General features: G+C 39.9%; 1 protein-coding gene across 1 annotated transcript; it reads right to left on the bottom strand.

The window, feature by feature from the left end:
* Positions 1–4,826: 4,826 nt before the first annotated feature.
* On the bottom strand, positions 4,827–6,550 carry LOC131256767 (F-box protein AFR). The gene has a single exon (XM_058257805.1). The coding sequence runs from the start codon at positions 6,222–6,224 to the stop codon at positions 5,145–5,147; it is 1,080 nt and encodes a 359-aa protein (XP_058113788.1). The 5' UTR covers positions 6,225–6,550; the 3' UTR covers positions 4,827–5,144.
* Between the last annotated feature and the right edge of the window lie 11,270 nt (positions 6,551–17,820).

Below are 17,820 nucleotides of genomic sequence, written 5' to 3'. Positions count from 1 at the left end.
TGGTTCTCAAGCCATCAGGGATGAAAAGAAGAAATTTCAACCAGTCATTTTCAATTAATGGGAGGACCAGGAGAGATTTTTGGGATGCGGTTTTATGCCAGCTCCACCCACCTCGTCTAAACGTGTCCCACGTGTATGATTGCACCGGATATTCAGGTGATCTCCACCGTGTAAATCCCCGTGCATGTAGAGTCTTGTAAATCGGGCAATGAGTTGGGTCCCACACTTATACAAAGAACCCGACCCAGTGGTCAGTATCAACTAACCGTTCAATTATTTTGTACGGTTCTGATCAAACCAACAATCATATTGATCTGCATTTCATTCTCAGTGGCTCCCATCTGTCACACGTGTGCCTTCGCGCGTGGGAGGCGAGTGCGAGCGAGCAAGTGTAAAATCGCATCGCATCCCTCGCTGTGGATCAGATGAACGTCAAATACGAATCTTGGGTAGATCCGTTGAAAGCGACTTGACTTCAACGCACTCAACTACTGAACGCGCGTGCTGGGAGTTATTTGATACTCTGGCTGACTATCAAGCTTTGATACGCAGTCCCTCAGATAGGCCAAAATTATGATTGTTTGAACCATCCTAGCCTCAAATCCGACCGTTGGATGTTTTATTTTTAACAGTCAAAATGAATTTCCAGAAATACGATAGTCAGATGATCAAACATTCATACTTGTTGGTTCATGAAGCATCGAAGCCCAGGACCCATAATTTCGACGGTTTAATTTGAATTACTTGTATGCCACGAATGCAATTTTAGGTAATTTCTAAGTATCTGTCGATATTTCATTGCACTTTGCCAGAGTATCATAGCTTTTCTCATTCCAACGCCGCCATCTAAGCCTATGTGTATAAGATGAATTTCATTATCCTCCTTTTTCAGTACGTGCAAGTGGGTCTAGGATAATCACAGCCTTTAAAATAGACGGCTAAGAAGAGATGCAACCGCTTCCTGGGGATAACTGCAATCCATTGGGTGATCCAAAAGGCCACCACATGAAAAAAGAAAAAAGAAAAAAAGGCTAAAGATAAGATTGCCACATTGAAGTTCAATAGTTCCGTGAAGTTGCCATTACAAACAACACATTAATTCCCTTGTTTGGTAGGACTCCCAAGTTCCAAAAGAGACTGAATGTATCTGGAGATTGCTGTTCCGGATCTTGAAAACATCAGTTCCACTGGCATTCCACACCTTATGCAAGACAATCCTATGTTTGGATCATTATTTTTATCCATGATTGAAATTCTTTTGCATAACAACCAATGTAACTGCCAAAACCTATTTAAGGCCTGATAGTATTGAATTGCATTAGATGAAATTAGCACCATTATTACACAATTATTACATGTCTGAAAATATTATTTATTTTGACTGTCCAATCCTGCATAAATTCTACCTCTAGGACAAATGCCATATTAAGTGAAACTTGCTAATCTACCGATCAGATTTCACAACAAATGCCTGTCACCTATTCACACAGCATGGGTAAAACAAATGCATCAATGTAGGGCCTACCAATATGATCGATTTTAAAATTTACCATGTTGTATTTACTGTTGGGACCGGATGATATAATAACTAAATTAATCCAATCCTTTCTATTCCCAAACACGGGATGAAAATCGCATGAGATAAAATGCAATTCCATACCTGAAATCATATATTTTTAATGTGACTACCAGAAATTATTTTTGCATTCATGGAAGTCTATTTTCTACCATGATCATGGAAATTATCTTTGCATTAATGAAATTTTATTTTCTACAATGACCACAGAAATTATCCTTCCGTTCTGAAATGAAATACATGACATATAACAGACACAAACAAAAGAAACTTGAACCATAAAATCCAACTTCATTTCCTAATCACAGACGTATGAACATGGAGCAATTTTGTGAGATCCAAACTCTCCGGGAGACAGGCTGCACTGTTTAGTCCTTTTGACTTAAAAACAAGGCATATTCATAGCTAAGGTGGGCCAAACATACCTAACAAATGGATGGCTTGAAATAATTGTTCTGACAATGGATTTGTTTTTTTTAAGGTTGTGGCCCACCTAAAAGTTGAATTGCCTAATTTTTGGGGGCAGAAGATCTAATTATTATCAGATTGAGAGCTCACATCCGACACAAGTATTTCATATTGGCACGCGTGCATATGGCATTTCGGCAGCTTGTCTACCATTTCAGTCCACATTAGTCAATTTGGGAGTCATTTCGGAGGAATTAGTTACACATCTACCCTCAGCCACTTGCCTTGAATGGGAAGTCTAATGAGAAAGATTCCACTGTCCATGTATATATATAGGTGAAAGCATATTGTCTAATAGTCTTACTGACTTAACGTAGCAGGATTTAATTGAATTATATACTTATGGACCATTTAATAGAATACGTATTTGATCATGCTGATCATGCCCAGCATGTGCTCTGATCAAATCATGTCGCACCATATCTTTGGGAATATGGCGTGGTTTCAGTGGATCTCTAATTGTGGGGCCTACTGTGATGTATGTGCCTTAAATCCATGTCGCCCATCGGCTTTGATAGCTCAATTTAGGGCAAGATCCTGAAACAAAACAGATCCAAATCTAAAGTGGACCACACCATAGGGAGTATTAATGATTGATCATTAAAAGCTTATGGTGGGCTCCCAAAGTTTTAAATCAAGTTGATATCTGTGTAGTCCCTTCATTTCACACATCACTGTTAGCCACCCCCCACTAGGGAGTCGATACTAAGACCTTAGTGATGAAATGATGTATCTTTCACTCTGTCTACCACTTGAGCTATGGATCAGGGTGTCATTGAATGGCATATAAACATTCTAATGCCCTCAAAAAGTTTTTAATTATGAGTATTCATTCACCACTTTGCCTGTGGTATAAATGATCTACTTCATTTTTCAAAATATATCTTAAAGCGAAGTGTCAAAATGGATGGACAACTTCAATATCAGGTACATGCATCATAGTGGACCCTATGGTAAGTGATCCACCCACCTTGGTGGATGTGTGATCCACTAAATTAGTGCTTAAATATCCCTAGTGATTTAGTCACCTAGTAATCAATTTTCATCTGGGCAATCAAATCATTGAAAATTTCTAACCTTATTTTTATTTAAGATATATAGTATAATTAATTCCTGATATGATCATGTCAAAACGATGCCAATAATATATAAAAATACTTAAATCCTAACACATCACATCAAAAGGACACTAATACTGTATAATCACACTCATATCATGTCAGGTCAAAAGTTCACTTCACATATGCAAAAAGGGTCATTGAAAATATTATGTACAGAAACCGTGTACACAAAAGGCTTGACTAATTTCAGCCCTTCATTTTTTTTTAGGCCCAACCATGTCTTATCGAAATAGTGATATAGAGAGGGTCGCAGACAGTTACATGGCCAACATGGATCAGAAAAGGCCCGATCGACGACAAAAGTGATCCAAACCATAGGACCTTAAATTAGGCGTATCTTCCAATCCGAAATAAGTTATCAGATGTAAAATATATGATTTTGGAGTAGAACAAGCTACTTTAGCTAACCAACCTCACTATGCCGGGTTGCCCAAGCCGGATTTGCGAAATACTACTAGATCGAAGGTCGCTTTCTTATTTTAATTTCGTTTTTACTATAAATAGTAAGTTTTAGTTTGATTATAACTCTTCACCTGTTGGGTTGAGCTTCGAAAAATTAAGAGAATAACTTGGTGAAGCCAAATAGGACACTTACTATTTTTGGTTAAAAACCTCGCGCACTAGTAGACATCACGACCATCTATAAATAGTAAGTTTACTATTTATAGTAAGTCGCGAATTTTAAGAGTTTTAGTTGTAGTTTGATTCTGATTTCTTTCTCATTGCTTGATACCCCTGTTTAAAAGGTTGTGAACCCGTTTTTATTCATTTGCCTATCAATTTTTAATTTTATTAGAATTTATTTCTATTTTCTTACTTTCTTTCCTCATAGATTCGAGGAGTCTTTGGGAGGAGTTCGGAAAAGCTCTGTGGATTCAGAGTAGTTATTCTTGATGAAGATGGTGATCGACCTCTTTATGTTCATCCCTACGTCAAATAGCATCTGAGCCGTTGAGTAGGTGGGCTCATCTGTCCAAGTGTCATGGCCTGGAAATCCAATGTAACCAGATGGGCCCACGTTAAGTGTGTGCAAGTTCTTTTCTTTTGGTTGTAACTAGGGCTGTCAATGAGCCAGGTAGTCCCAACGGGGGCTTGGCCCAGGGATAGGTTTGGGATGGTCTATTAGGCCTGACGGTTGAGTTCAAGCTTAAAGTAGGAGCCCGATTGTAAATCAAACTAGAGTCGGACTTAGCACCCCAAAAGCCTATAAACCCTAAATCTATTTTTCTTCCATTTTCTTTCATTCTCTCACTCTCCCTCTCTCTCTCTCTCACGTGAGGTACACCAAAATATCATTTATTCGTGTAGATATTCAGGGCTCGGGCTCAGGCCCAAGTGGTTCAAGCTTTGTGTAAATATCCGGGCTGGACTTAAGTTCAAAATTACAGGCTAGGCTTGGAAAGAGGCAGAGCTCGGGGTGGCCCTAGCCCGGCACATTGACAGCCCTAGCTGTAACCTAATCCACACCAGCAGCACAGCTGATTATCCTACTGCCTGGGTTTTCAGTATGAGGCACGTGAGAAGTGAGCCCCACCTGTTGGACAGCCAGGAATGCTTTATTACAAGATCAATTGATCTATAGACCATCCATTGATCGATGTTGATACATCCAACCATTCCTACATCAATCAAGAAGAGGCCCATTAATTTGACGGTTCAGATGACGCCACGCTAACTAACTGGAGATGGATTATTATATTTCATACATCAAAAAGCTTGGTATACAGCATTGAAAGATCATAGCCTTCTATTATGATATATGACATGTCAAACACAACACCATCATCTAAAGTAATTAAAAAAAAAAAAAAACGCTTGATCAAGGGCTGTCAATCAATCACGTACAACCGATCCGACGATCGGACGGCAGTCATGAGCATCTCTAACAATTCGACGGTGGAGATGGTTATACACCGAGCTTCGGTGTATTAAAATCACAACCCCAAGCATTTGGGTTAGGCAAAACAACCCATCCAATCTCAAGCGTAGAGCACCTGAGAATTTGACGGAGCAAAATCCTCAAAAGCGGTGGGGCCCGCCACGACCTCCCAATCTACCGTCCAATCTCCACCGTTTATTTCCACCACCCTCCCAATCGCCACATCCAACCCGCGAGCCACCACGTAAATCCTTCCCTCCACCCCACTAACCGTAAACGGCTTACGCAGCTCGCGTGGCACTCCCTTGCCAATCACGTACCGCCACGTGTCGTCCTCGGGCACGTATACCTTCAACTTCCAATCCCCGTGCTCCGAGATTACGAACAGCCTCCCCTCCAATACAACGCTGACACCTGTCCAACCCTCCCTCAAACCCGCATCCATCTCGTTCCACGTGTCCGCATCGGCGTCGTAGACCGCGCCACGTGGCAAGAAGGTGAACGGCCAGGCCCACCCCTCGGTGACGTACATCTTATTCCCCACCACCGCCGCGTCGTAACGCCCCAACCCGCTGCGCATGTTAGCAGCTGGGGCCCAGCTCCCCTGCTCCGGATCGTAGCGCTCGACCGAAACGAGGTTTTCGGAGACCCCGCTACCACCGACGGCGAAGATCCTCCCTCCAATGCTCCCGGCCGCGAAGAACGACCGCGGCGTTCGCATCGGTGGCCCGACAGACCACGAATTCGTGCTGGCCCGATACGACACGAGGCTATGTAACGGCTTTTCGGTGTCGGACCGCATCCCGCCGAGGACGAAGAGCGCGCCCTGGTGCGGGATCGTAGCGCACGCGAACCCTGGCGGGCAGATGGGCATGGCGCAGGGCATGGGTGGGAGGACGAACCAACGGCGGGATCGAGGGTCGAAGGCTTGCCATTGGATCTTGCCCGTTGGTTTGTGGAAAGCAAAGACGAAGATGAAAGGGAGAGAGACACTGAGATTCTTCTTCGATAGAAGGAAGAGATTCGAGATTGCTCTGTTCCAGGAAACGGAAACAGAGCTAGCGAGTGTCTGGTTCGGGAAGGGAAGATGCAGGAGGCAGAGCTCTGCGATCTCGTTGGGTAGACCGGGGATCAACGGCTGAGATTTCTCTGATTTCTCTGAGATCTCAGAAGTCCTCATTTCCGCGAGCGAGAAAGAAAGAGCAGATCTTTCTATTTAAAGGCGGATCTATGACGGGAGCGAATTCCGTGAAATCTGAAAGGACGGAAACCCGATAAGAATAAAGAAATCAGGTCTGGTGACGTGGCGAACGGAACGGAATTTGGGCTGATACGGAACGGAGTTTCCGCGAGGGACCCCTCTCTCTCTCTCTGCCTTTCGTTTCTCTGCGATAATTGCGTCTGCTTTATATCTGTTTGAGTCTTGGGAAAGTGGACCAGAACCTGTCACATCAAGCGTCAGATTCCGGCACCGGAGTTCTTTAACTGTACATCTGGACATACAAGCTTTGATACTCTGCCAGAGACTGATAGATGATAAGCAGGCACTTTATACTTGGAATACAAGTCATTCAAAATAAACCTTTCGGATTATAGATCCCAGATGAGATGTACGGCTGGCAAAAAATTATGCTTATTAGATCATATGAATATGGGATTGATGGACAGTTATTGGACGGTTAAAATGACATAAATCCAATGGTCGTATTTTAACAGGAAAGTACCTACTAATCAAAGGTTAGGATTGTTCAACTAAATTGATTTTGTGACTCTCACTTAGAGATGGTAAATGCCAGAATTTAAACAGTTCAATTTGAATTAATTCTGTTACGACTATAATTTCTGAGTGCCTGCGTATCAAGCGACAATGCAGCCTGATTATTAAATACCTCACTGGTCTGAAATCGGCGCGCGGATTGAGTGTGGGCTAACTGCTTAGTGGGTGAGTCTCCTGACAGTGGGTCCCACCTTGATGTATATTTTTTTTATATCCACTCCGTCCATCGGCTTTTTCAACTCATTTTAAGTACATGATCCAGAAAAAAGAATCATATATAAATCTCAATTGTATATGGTGGACACTAGGATTTTCTTTTATTGGTGACCGTTCAATGACCACGGTTTCCTGTGATGTGGTCCACATAAAAAACTCAATTGTATACGGTGGACACTAGGATTTTCTTTTATTGGTGACCGTTCAATGATCACTGTTTCCTGTGATGTGGTCCACTTGAGATTTAGATCTGTTTCATTTTTTGGAATCTGCCCTAAATGAGCCGAAAAATCTGTTGGACAGAGTGGAAATCAAAAACATACATCAAGGTAGGCCCAGAGCCGTCTAATCCAAAACATACATCAAGGTAGGCCCAGAGCCGTCTAATCCGCGCACCCTAAAATTGAAGGATTATTCGATGGGTAAAAAAAGTTCATTATCACCATTAAAAGCTGTGGTGCATCCTCTTAACATGCGGCTCAGATATACTGATGTTCATACCATCTAAATCATGAGTCCTATTGTGTATAGATCATATATTTAAAATTGCACTGACCAACCAATTCTATTTGTTGATACGAAAATCTGATCCACCCTTTTTAGACCTTCGAGTACCTGCACAGGAAAAAGACAAAGAAGACCCTGGCTAGAGCAAGGGATCCTCTAATGCCAAAGTTAGGCTAGGAATTTAGGTCTTATAATATTGAGAGGGTTTGGGAGAGAGTTTTTACGTACTTTTCACCCTTGGAGTGTCTTCCATTTATAGGAGAAGGAGGATCCCGCCGTAAAGAGATTATCTCCCCAATATTAGGAGATTTGATTTGATCTACTTACAAATGCGTCTCGATCTCGAGATCCTCAGGGTCCAAAATCCTTTCACAAGATTTTCGGAATAGTATTTAAGCTTAAACCGTTTCTTCCTCGTTCGGATCGGCCTTAACCGACTTAAGTAACAGACGAGTCTCGGTTGGCTGCAAGAATAAAGCTTTTTGTCTCCTGTTGGACGGAACAGGGCCGGCTTATGGCCGAAGTACTTTCTCAATTCAATAGTCGATATATACTATAATCGGCCTAATATGGGTCGGTTTTATAATTGGTCAGGTGACTTCTAGCATTCGGGTCTTAACCAACCCTTCTAGACGTTGATGCCTCGTTAACTGAGCCAACTTTATGCGTCTTATTTTACCTACGACTCCTGACTCTTAAAATCTCGGTTGGGATTCGTTTTCCAGAAATCCAAGCTAAGTCTTTCTTTTAGGCTTTGTCTCGTCTCGATCAAACATGTTGCCTCGGACTCTCGGAGAATGCTAATAGAGTTGATTCATTCTATAACCGAGTCTCCGAACTTCGCGTTTTTCCCCACCACCATTCATCCAATTGAGGGATTCAAATTGATGGATGGTTATAATTTGTAAGGCAAAATCAGACGGTTAATATTATCTTCCAACCGGACTTTTTCTGATATGCTTTATCCACAGTTTTCAGCAATTTGGACGGTCTGAATGGCCGTGAAATGATTCCAGGTATGTGCTTGAAATTCACCACCAGTATTCAAAATGGCGTAAAACTAACACAAAAATCTAACATCAGATTTATAGGATTTACGTGGTACACTGTAAGAGTACGACGGCTCATACGTAGGCACTTGCAGTTGTGCACGTGGCATACGTAAGCCGCACTTATTCCATGTATAGAAATGCTCCAGTGCTCTAGAGAACAATTAAGTTATAGTGATCTTAGTAAGATAGGTTCATTTTTACAGTTCAATCTGTCAATCTGAACCGTCTATTAAATCTAGAACACATTTTTTGTAATGTAGAAAAACAAAATCACAGATAAGATGATCTGATCCATCCTTGATTTGACCCTATTTTTATATCCATCCATTTTCTAAGCTGAGTGTTGAATGAACTACGATCGCCTAATAAGCAATCCATGATGGTCCCTAACAAATAGATGGATCAGATTGTTGATTAGACCTATTTTTGTGTAAACAATCTTGCCCATCCATATTAAAGGCCATGGATCAATGGTTGTTATTAATTGGATTGTTGCATTATTTGCATGGTAGCGGATGAAACATGGGTTAGACCTAATGAACAGTCCGGATAAATGACTTAGATTGAATTATACCATTCAAGTGGACCACAGTACAGCTAAGAGCACTTGTAGTGCTACGAAAATATTGGAGCATTTCTCATCACTATATATATTATGCTTGTAAACATGAAATAATATTAATTGTAGGATTGCAATGGACCGTGATAGGGTTGGCCCAGTCCTAGTCCATTGAGCCCTGGCCCTAATAGGGCTAAACCGGTTTGAAGCTTGGTAATAATCGTGGGTTCGAGGTTTGTGGGACCCACTTGCGATGTTTATGTTGATTACGATATGTGAAAATCTACGGGGACCCTAGGCTTTCAAAGGGTGTGTTTGGATTGCTGTGTCCGACAGTAGACCACTGTTAGATATAATGATTACACCGGATATCTGTAAGGCTGTACAATGAGAAAAGCTCCAAGTTGACGCAAGCTTATCATAGTCAACATGAGAATGCTCCTAATCTAACTCAACATACCCTCGATCGGTATAATTTTCAATTCAAATATTCAAAACTCCAAATTTTAATTTTAAAATTTAAAATTTTTTATTTTAAAATAATTATATGAATACATAAACAAAAATAAAAGAGTAGCTTTAAAGGTACCTTACTATTAAAAGGGAAAGAGAGCTCGAGTCGGCGGATGAGTCGATTTAGGGTTAGTGGCGAGTGGAGAGAGAGAGAGAGAGGAGTACAGCTGCGACCAGTTAAGTTAAGAAAGAAAAATGTAAGAATTGTAAAAAATGTAAAATAAGTATGTGTGTGTGTATATATATATATATATATATATATATATATATATATATATATATATATATATATATATATATATATATATATGATTGATTTGAGTCAAGCACCATTTTGCTCAACCTCTGATTTTCAAAAATAAACTAGGTCATATGAATCCAAAACTTTTGTGGCCACCAAGAAGTTTTTAATGGTGGTCCACTTGAGATTTGGATCTACCTCATTTTTAGATACATATCATAAAATGAAATGAAAAAATGGATGGACGGCAAGGATAAAACATATACATCATGGTAGGGGCTACAGAGCACTGACCACTAGCCAATCTGCGTCCGTATGATCTATGGTATAATTGTGCTGGGGTTTTCCTATGGCTGGATATTTAAAAGATCAGACCGTATCAAAGTATGAGACACTTTTGGTAGGCCCCACTTGATCCACAATTCACATCAAAGGTGGGCCCACTTGTTGGAAGATCTATGCCCTCGGTCCTGTATATAATGGACGGTTCCACCTAGTGGATTGTATTCGACCTGAGATTCATTTGCATGTCTTGGTTTACACTGACAAGATAGCTGAGTAAAAAGAGGCTCCAAATTTTTATTTAGTATATTCAACTGGATGTAACATTTAATACTTATCATTTTGCTTTTCTCCACAGTTGGAATGAGCAATCCAAACACACCCTAATAATCATCTTAATCCATGAATACACAATGCAGAGAATGCTGTACAATCAGCCCTATGTGGCTTATGGTCAAGGGGACATACAAGCTACTGGTGTGGGGCCCACCTAATAAGTGGGCCAACGGGGTTTTCGACCAGGGCATGCTCTGATGACTGGACCAGAAAGATGCAAAAGTGGCCTCTATTTCCGTGGGGTGGAAATGGGTAGGGTTGGGTTGTTTGGTCCTGTCATGTTCAACCTCCATCTTGCCTGTTAGGGATCTGATCAAGGTTGGGTCGTAGTCTAGGTCTAGACTAATAAGACCCAGGTTAACCCATCTATTCATGGTTTGAGTTGGGTCAGTAATAAGTTGAAGTTGGTCTAGCTTTTAATTCCCGATTAATTAAATGCCGCGTTCAACCATAGTGTAGGTTTTTACACAATGTCAATTGCCTTAATTATCTTATTTTATTTTGCATTATAGATACCTACATTATGTACCATTTTTAGGATTATTTCACTTAAATAACCATATAGTTGTGATAAGTAACGATTTATCCTTCACTCATTTACGGTTTGTTTGGGATCGAGCACACTTCTACCTCGGTTAGGCGCATGACTTATACCAGTGGCATTTGTCAAGCAATGGAAATAAGTTTATTGATCACATGTGTGCATTTGCACACTTCTAATTTAACACATGTGGTATATATTAATTTGATGCTTTATATTATATTATGGCACATGTGACACCTAAAAATGTGCAGTAGTGACTTAGCACCAAACATGTGGCACATGTTTGGCCGGTACTTGAAATTGTATTATGGCAATGACACATGCAGGTACCTGAAGATGTGTAGTAGCACATGCAGGTGCTTGAAAACAGCTTATAGAGGAAGTGTGATGACATGACCTAGAATACCGGCATTTGTCAAGCAATGGAGATTTTTAAAAAATAATAATAATCGGTCACATGTGTGCATTTGCATGCTTCTAATTTGATATATGTGGCATATGTTTGGTGCTTGAAAATATATCATGACTCACATGGCACATGTAGGCACTAGAAGATATACAGTAGCCCATGTAGAAAGTGTGATGGTATATATGGCATACATGATGTATTTACAACTTAGCACATATGGTACATGGAGGGCACCCAAAAGTTACATATGACAAATTTATGAAGACTTACGGTGCATTTGCATGTGTAGCAGCACATGTATATCACACCAACTATTCTTGCTTGTGCTTAAGCCTAAATAAACTTTCGGCGCCACCCAAAAGTCCAATTAGGCTTATCATATTAAAATGATGTTTGATTAACGTCAGGAAATCTTCATATAATAAATACAAAAGTACCCATGAGATTACCTTTACCATGTGGAAATATGAAATTGATGTGGTGGTCAGGTGGGCTAAATTTTCCATGGTAAAGGCATCAGTTCCAATTAGATGGCGGCTTGGAGATATTTAGAGCCATCTCTTCATAGACCTTTCATCCAGTGGGTCCTATTATGGATAGAAAAAATTAAGATATATACAGATTAGATGATAGAAGCAATCTAATCAAAGATCCAAAGCAATGGATGAGAATAAAATAGGTGGAAAAAAGTCATTAAAATTGAAAAAGAGGGGCCATGCAAGATTGGTCCCACCATTCGGAGAGACCCCAATATTGAAACATTAACCTACCACATGCAATGTTAGTTTTTCTTCCATTATCTTCATTCATTAATGACATATGGTTATATGCAGAGTTTGAATGTGGTTGAGATGCATATGGAATGAGATGCATTACATCCTCATGGGTCCATGACCTCATATCGACATTTTCATTCATTAATGATAGTTATAAATAGCGTTTGACTGTGATATGGATTGGTATTCATTTTATTTGGAAAGTGTTAACCAACTATCCTTATCTCCTCCAAAGCTTGCTTCATGGATAGCATATGGATCAATGCACATTAAAAAAAAAATTAAATTAAATGTGGATTTATCCAAATATTTGTTGTAATTAAATTTCTATAAATACATTAAGATTTGCAAGGTCCATATGATCGGATTCATTATCACTCGTTATAATTCATTCAGAAAGATGTGCAGAAGAAAATTCTAAGTGACAAAGATGCAAATTACATACACCTTTCATTTGCAAATTACATACACCAACCACCCTTATCTCCTCCAAGGGTCTTGATGCATGGCTTTGTGGTAGATGTTTTGTGTTTCAACATTGAAGTCTTGAGTTCATGCCATGCAGTAGATGTTTTGTATTTCAACATTGAAGTCCTGAGTTCAAGTGCACACGTGGAACGTGTAAAAAAAGAAGAAGAAAAAGAAAGTAGTCATTTTCAATGTCCTCCGTTAGGCAGGGGAGACATATTGTAACACGTGGCTCCAAACTTTGGATAATCTCACTCTTCACTAGACCTGTACACGAACCAAGTTAGCTTAATTAGTTAACTTGCTTGACTCGACTTAAAAAAGTTCGGTTTGAAACTAAGTTTGAGCCGAGTGAGGCTGATTTTTGGAGCTCGAAAAAATTTTGAGCCGAGTTTGAAGTTGGCCAAGCTCGAATCAACTCAGATTGAAACTCAACTCGAATCGAACTCGGATTGAACTAGTTTGCTGACTCGGTTATTTTGATATATATTAATTGATGTTGCTCACCAAGTGTTTGATAAAATGACTCAATGAAGTATTATTTCGAGTGGATACATTTTCCGTGGGATCAGCCGGTGGTGAGGAATGAATGGATATGAAACAAATCACCAACCAAAAAAGACAAACATTACATGATAAAACTATCCTTGCATCTTGTTTTTGATGCTCCCTACTAAGTATTTGATGAAATACCTATAAACTGTTGATATTGTTTTGTAAGCTGTGAGAAATTGAAGATGCACTTGTGTTTGAGAAAATGCCGCACAGCTTGAACTCGGCTTGAATCAGCCCGATATGCTAACTGAACCAAGCCGAGCTGGCCAGTCAAGCTCAAGGACCAAGTCAAGCCGAATTGAGTTTGAGATATGGTCAGCTAGTGGCCGAGCCGAGTCGAGCCGTGCCAAGCTCAACTCAGTTCAACTTGTGTACACCTCTAATCTTCACATGTGCCGATGCAAGGCACATGTGGTGGATGACTAGCAAAGGCCCTACAATTTGCCAGTGGTGTACTCTCTTAATGGATGGAATCGTGGTCCAATATATGATGATCATGAAGGGCTATAGCATACTTAGTAAACTATCTGGCTCCCACTATGGACCACACCAGGGAAATAGTGGGGATAATAATGACCACAGTTAAAAACCTTCCTCATGGCCACAGCACTGCCTATTTGTTATCTAACCTGTTCATAAGATCACACAGACATGGATGAAACTAAAATTAAAATATCAGCTTAATCCAAAATTTCTTTGGCCCTTAAGAAGTTTTCAACAGTCGATGTTCAGTTCAGACTGTTTCGTGTGGTGTGGTCCCCTTGACCTTTAGATATACTTCAATTTTGAGTTCAAGCCCTAAAATCAGATGATTAAACAGATGGACGGCGTGGATAAACACATATACAGTAGGCCCTGCAGAGTTTACTCAGTACGCCCTAGTGCACTAAGTAACGCACTACACAATCCGCGTCATGGTGCAACGCGCTTGGAATGAATAGGTAAAGGAAAGCAAGACACGTGGGCCTCGTGCAATCAAGTGTACATGCGAAATTGAATACATGCATGAGATGGAATTGAAGTGGGACGCGGATTTCCAGCGAAAGCCTTTGCAATGAAGTTCTTGCGCTACGAACCTAGGTGGGGCCACCTTCATATTTTTGAGAAATCCACTCCGTCCATCCTTTATGTGAGATAATTTTAGGACATGTGGCTAAAACTGAGCCTGATCCAATACTCAAGTGGGCTGAAAAGGATTGAACTTCCACAGCTGAAACATCCGCGGGGTCACAGAAGTTTTGACTAAGTCTAATGTTTGTATTCTCAGTTCATCCCAGTCGGAATGACGTTATGAACGGTATGGATGGCCTGTAAACATCACTTTCAACCTAAGGAGGTTTCAACAGTAGGAATTTCCCTACCCACCTTTTCCTATAGTGCGGTCCACTTGAGTCTTGGATCTGCTTAATTTTACTCTCAAGTCTTAAAACGAGCTCATAAAACAGATGGACGGAGTGGATTTCTCAAAAATATGACGGTGGGCTCCACTTAAGTTCCCTGCACAGGAACTAAATGGGAAAGGCGGCTCGACGTGTTTTGTACCGTGCATGGACGCTAGACGTGAGGTGTGAAATGCAGAGGTGTGAGATGAAACGGTCAAGACAATGAGATGAAAAGGTGTAAAGATGTATGAAATGGAAGACCAGACTATTAGAAAACCGGGCTATGACGCGGTGTCAGGCTTCCAATCGCACCTTTGCCATAATCGGCCTAAAAGGAAAGGAAATAGGCAACCCACGTGAACCACATAAGCAATGGATTTCGAAATCCATCAGAAATCCTGTCGCGTGACTGTTATGACCTATCGAAAGAAAGTGTAAAATCCCCTATGTCGTGACCCACGTTGTCTATAAAGTCAATTACACACAAATCGTACACTTGAAAAAAGGGATTTCCTGATATCAACAGGACAAAGGTTCTCAAGAGTAATACTTGAATCACAAGAAAAGAAAAGAGAGAATCTCTAAAATAAGAAAAATAAAATAAAATGAGAAAGTCCTAATTTAACTTCGACTTTGAAACTTCTCAAAATAATTAAAATTAGTAAAATATCTCTAAAATAAGCAAAAGACTTATTTTATTTGATCGTTCTTGATGTAGGGATGAACATGATAAGGTCGATCACCGTCTTTCTCAAGGATAACTACTCTGAATTCACGGAGCTTCTCTTGACTCCTCACAAAGACTTCTCGAATCTACGAGAAAAAGATATAGAAATAATCTTAAGACATATGAAAGAAACTTGTTGATTTATTGATAAAATAAACGAGTCTATAACCCTTTAAATAAGGATACTAAGGTTAGGAAGAAGTTTAAGAATAAAACTATAATTAAAACTCTCAAAAATTTGTAACTTACTATAAATATTAAATTTTCTATTTATAATAAGTGTCATATGTGGCTTAACCACATTATTCTCCTAATTTTTCTAAATGCTTTTATGGCGCAACTCCTAAAGCCAATGGATGAAGAGTTATAATCAAACTAAAGCTTACTATTTATAGTAAAAACGGAATTAAACATGAAATTCAGCCGTCGATATGATGAAATCTCACAAATTTGGCGTGAGGAACCCGGCATAGCGAGGTTGGTTGGTTAAAGTATCTCATCCTACCCCAAAATCATATATGATACATCGAGTAACTCATTCCGGTTTGCAAGATATGCCTGTTTTAAAGTTCCGACGGTTTTGATGACTTCTGTCTCTGATCGGGCCTTCTCTAATCCATCTTGGACATGAAAGTGTTCGCGACCCGCTCTACATCAGATCTCAACCATCCATTTTTTTGCATCCTATGGTTAAGGTTGTCCGATTTGGATGATTCTTTCATGGGACAGCTCATATTGATAAATGGAGGCACCCACATGTCCAAAACAATTGTATTTCATCCTTTCCCCTTATATTTCTTTCTTTCAGTGCCCATTCTAATGCACCTGGAGTCTACATGAGGACTTGGTGGTCCACTCAGTCAGTCAACGGGTTGGATCAGTCTTATATCATTTTTAGTATCCTTTATTATAAAATAATATTAAGTAAATGTGTCCATATTTTCTGTTTGTGATGAACAATGAACTTTCTTGTTGTACATCGAATTTGAACATCTGAGGTCCTGATTGCTTTATCGAGGCCATGGATCCAATCGTCCCCATCACAGATGGACTATGCCCAAAAGATCTCCTAAATTGGGTCGTTTCTCCATTGAATGAAGATTGTTGGTGTATTTGTACGCCAACAATAAAAAGGTTAAAAATGACTAATGGACGTGATTTTTCAGGCTTGGTCCATCCATGATAGGGCCATCAGAACAATGGCCTAGATAAACCAACTATGGCCTCAAATGTACAAATTCATTAAACAACAAGAAGGTTCTCCCTTCAAGCCAATGATAAAAGTATGTTGGGGGACGTGCGAAGCAACCCAAGTTAGAATCAAGCAAACTAAGCATAAAGATAATATAAGGTTTTAAATCAAGAAACCTCTAGGAAAAAAGTAATAACGAATCAACTATGATAATTAACAAATCAAGAGATGGAAGAGCTTATTGATCCAATAATACACCCCAAAAATCACAAAAAAAATAAAATAAAATAAAATAAAATCATATATTTAAACTCTTATTTGCTCACTAAAAAGCCTAAGTACATTTTCAATATCCTAATCCCCTATTACAAATTCTTAAAATGATTTAAATGAATTAAGAAATAAAACTCACAATTTCGCTAAACTACACATGTCGATCGATGGGAGCTTCAATCATATTGAGTGTCATCGAAGACCTATCGATGGGATCAAAGTCACGTTTGATCAGTTCGATTTGGATTCAAAAATAGTCGAGCGAGTGAATGCCAAAAAATGAAATTTTCTCGATAGGATTGAGTGGGCTATCGACGGGATTGACAACTGCTCGATGGGATTAAGTAGTCTATCAATGTCATCGACAAATCTAGATACAGACAAATTTAAAACATTTGATAACAAGTGAAACTCTAACTAAATATATATATAGGGCCAGCATTTTTAGCAAGAAGATGCCAACTGACGCCTTAGTAGACCTAAAAAACCAATGCCGAGTTGCACATAAACCAGCGTAGGCATACAATTTGAGTGGGTTGGGTTGGATTGGGTTGAGAGTCAATTAGGTCTAACCCAACCTCAAGAGGACCCAACACACAACTCAACTTAACCTGAATTCCAACCAAAGGTTCCCAACCCAAACTCTTCTGTACTCAACCCACCCAACCCTACCTATATACATGTGATCATTATTCCCAACTGAACCAATTTCAAATCAGGTTGGAGTTTTCCAACCCCAACCTAACTAGAGCACCCCGACAGCCAACCCGAACGCGGATTGAGTCAGTCAGGTTCGCATTGACCTGAACCCAAGTTGCAGCACTAAACCAGCTTACCTGGTTTTCCTGACCAGTGACTCAGACCATGAGCCATGACCTAGCCGGGTTGACTAGGGCAGATTCCGTAGGTTGGTCACAGACATAACATCACAAGCATTTATTCTGTACAATATTTCTAACAATTCAGA

The sequence above is a fragment of the Magnolia sinica genome, chromosome 9, assembly GCF_029962835.1.
Source record: "Magnolia sinica isolate HGM2019 chromosome 9, MsV1, whole genome shotgun sequence".
Classification (NCBI taxonomy): Eukaryota; Viridiplantae; Streptophyta; class Magnoliopsida; order Magnoliales; family Magnoliaceae; genus Magnolia; species Magnolia sinica.
This window is presented reverse-complemented; position numbering and strand designations above follow the sequence as displayed.